At 37.8% G+C, this 2,695-nt stretch overlaps 1 protein-coding gene across 1 annotated transcript; it reads left to right on the top strand.

Moving 5' to 3' along the window:
• Positions 1-964: 964 nt before the first annotated feature.
• On the top strand, positions 965-2,454 carry LOC142541098 (aquaporin PIP2-7-like). Its single transcript, XM_075647666.1, has 4 exons — positions 965-1,295; positions 1,373-1,668; positions 1,817-1,957; positions 2,041-2,454. Exons 1-4 carry the CDS (start codon positions 1,001-1,003, stop codon positions 2,158-2,160), a joined length of 852 nt encoding a protein of 283 aa, XP_075503781.1. The 5' UTR covers positions 965-1,000; the 3' UTR covers positions 2,161-2,454.
• The last annotated feature ends 241 nt before the right edge of the window (positions 2,455-2,695 follow it).

Raw genomic sequence — 2,695 nt, 5'->3', positions numbered from 1 at the left:
CACACAACGGAATCTTATTATATTCTAGTAAAAGATGCACATGCAATGCATGTGTTATTATTATTTTTGATTTGATAATTTGATCAAATAATGCTAAATAATTAACACAAAATTATTTTCGATTTAGAAAAGTTGTTCGATTTAAAAGGAAAGTTTTGTTTTGATTTTTTTCTATTTAAAATATGGAGTGACTTGAAAAGATTTTTAGTAGAATAAGAAGGGTAATTATGAAATTAAATATTTTGGTGTCCTCAAAGGTAGTTATTCTAAGGCCCTCACACTTAATATAATAGTATAGATAATATATACACACACATACGGGTGAAATTCTGAGTAACCAGTTTATGAGTATGTCTCTTGTGATACGGTTTCACGAATCTTTATATGTGAGACGGGTCAATCCTATCGACATTCACAATAAAAAGTAATATTTTTTCATGGATGACCCAAATAAGATATCCGTATCACAAAATACGATCCGTGAGATCGTCTCACACAAGTTTTTGCTCCGGTTTATTTGATGCTAGACTCGGGTATTACTCTAACGATTGATCCAATAATCAGGAATTTACTTGTTTGATCTTCAATGACAAGCTATAGCTTGAATCTCTCTTTTCAAACAAACAAAAAATGTACTTGGTGAATGAATTTACTTTGAAACGTAGAAGTACGAAAATCATAACTTTTCCTGTAAAAAAAGCTTAAATAAAATTTTATTTTTGGAGGTAGAGTACATTTTAAAGGGGAACTAAAATGTAAGACAAAAAACCTCCATAATTGGGGTTGTATACCTCACCTTTTTCACATTTCTTGAAAGCTCTAAAAGTTTACCAAAACAGTTTCTCCATCCCCTTCTCACTGCCGCCCTTTGAAATACTTGAAATTTAAAATTAAAATTAAAATGTGGAAAATGCACTTTTCCAGAAATGCCCTTTCTTTGTCTCCATAAATGACTCTCTTTCGTTCCAATTCCCTCTGGCAAAATTCCAAAAAAAAGAGAATGGCGAAAGAAGTGAGTGAAGAAGCACCGGTGCAGCATACGGGAAAGGATTACGTGGATCCGCCGCCTTCGCCGCTGTTCACTTTGGAGGAGCTCAAGCTCTGGTCTTTCTACAGAGCCCTCATAGCTGAGTTCATTGCTACCCTCCTCTTCCTCTATATCGGTGTCGCCACCGTCATAGGCCACGTAAAGCTAAATAATGCCGATCAGTGTGACGGCGTCGGTATCCTTGGAATTGCGTGGGCCTTCGGCGGGATGATCTTCATCCTTGTCTACTGCACTGCTGGCATCTCAGGTACAACAAAAGGAAGATCAAATTTTGATTTTCTTCTAGAAATATTTAGAATATTGCTTAACCTGAGATTTTTACAGGGGGTCATATTAACCCGGCGGTGACTCTCGGGTTGTTCTTGGCGAGAAAGTTGTCCCTGGTTAGAGCCGTTGCTTACATGGTGGCACAGTGTTTGGGTGCTATCTGTGGTGTCGGTTTGGTCAAAGCCTTCATGAAGAGTTTCTACAACAGACTCGGAGGCGGCGCTAATTTCGTGCAACCTGGTTACAACAAGGGAACTGCTCTGGGTGCTGAGATAATCGGCACTTTTGTGCTTGTTTACACCGTCTTCTCCGCCACTGATCCCAAGCGAAGCGCCCGTGATTCTCATGTCCCGGTACGCAGCTTGTTTGCGTGCTAGAAAGAATATATTTCATAATTCATATGCATGGCTTTTCTTGATTACTTTTAACCTTGTTGATTTTCGGGATCATTTCTTCAGATCCGTGAAGTAATGGGTACTTATGGGTGGTTTTTGTGAGCAGGTTTTGGCTCCACTTCCTATTGGATTTGCGGTTTTCATGGTTCATTTGGCCACAATCCCAATTACTGGAACTGGTATTAACCCTGCTAGGAGCTTTGGAGCTGCCGTGATTTACAATAATGGAAAAATTTGGGATGACCAGGTACCTTTATTATCACCTAGTCAGCAAAATATTTCACTGGACGCTGATGAAATTATTTGTTTTGGAATTAACTTGACCAACAGTGGATTTTCTGGGTCGGGCCGTTCGTGGGAGCCCTTGCGGCGGCGATTTACCACCAGTTTATTCTGCGGGCTGCCGCCATTAAAGCTCTAGGATCCTTCAGGAGCAACACCAACAACTAGGCGTTTCCAAAAAATTGAACATGCAATTGAATCAAATCTGCATTGTTTCCTAGTTGATATCTGCACATCCGTCATATTTCTTGTTAATCTATTTGTTGGCTTTTGTGTGTAATGGAAGGATAATGTTTATCATTTGCAATTTCTTCCTTTTTTTTTCTTTTGGTTAAATTTTAGTTAATCTTTAGTGTGTAGTTTTGGCAGTGTATTAAATTGTGGTTGGCAATGCGACAAAGGCAAGTGGTGCTGATCTTGTGTTTTCTCTTTATTGATAGTAAATGAGATGTCTCTTATTTACATTTATTCTTGTTTTTTTTTTTACAAGAAGTATCATTAATTATTAGAAAAAATTTGTGTGAGACGGTCTTACAGGTTGTATTTTGTGAGACGGATTTTTTATTTGGGTCATCCATGAAAAAATATTAGTTTTTATGATAAGAGTATTATTTTTTATTGTGAATATCGGTAGGGTTGATCCGTCTCACATATAAAGATTCGTGAGACCGTCTCACAAAAGACCTCTTCATTACGGCAAAAA

Source organism: Primulina tabacum, chromosome 1, assembly GCF_025594145.1.
Source record: "Primulina tabacum isolate GXHZ01 chromosome 1, ASM2559414v2, whole genome shotgun sequence".
Classification (NCBI taxonomy): Eukaryota; Viridiplantae; Streptophyta; class Magnoliopsida; order Lamiales; family Gesneriaceae; genus Primulina; species Primulina tabacum.
The sequence above is the reverse complement of the archived record's forward strand: the minus strand, read 5'-3'. Positions and strand labels throughout refer to the sequence as shown.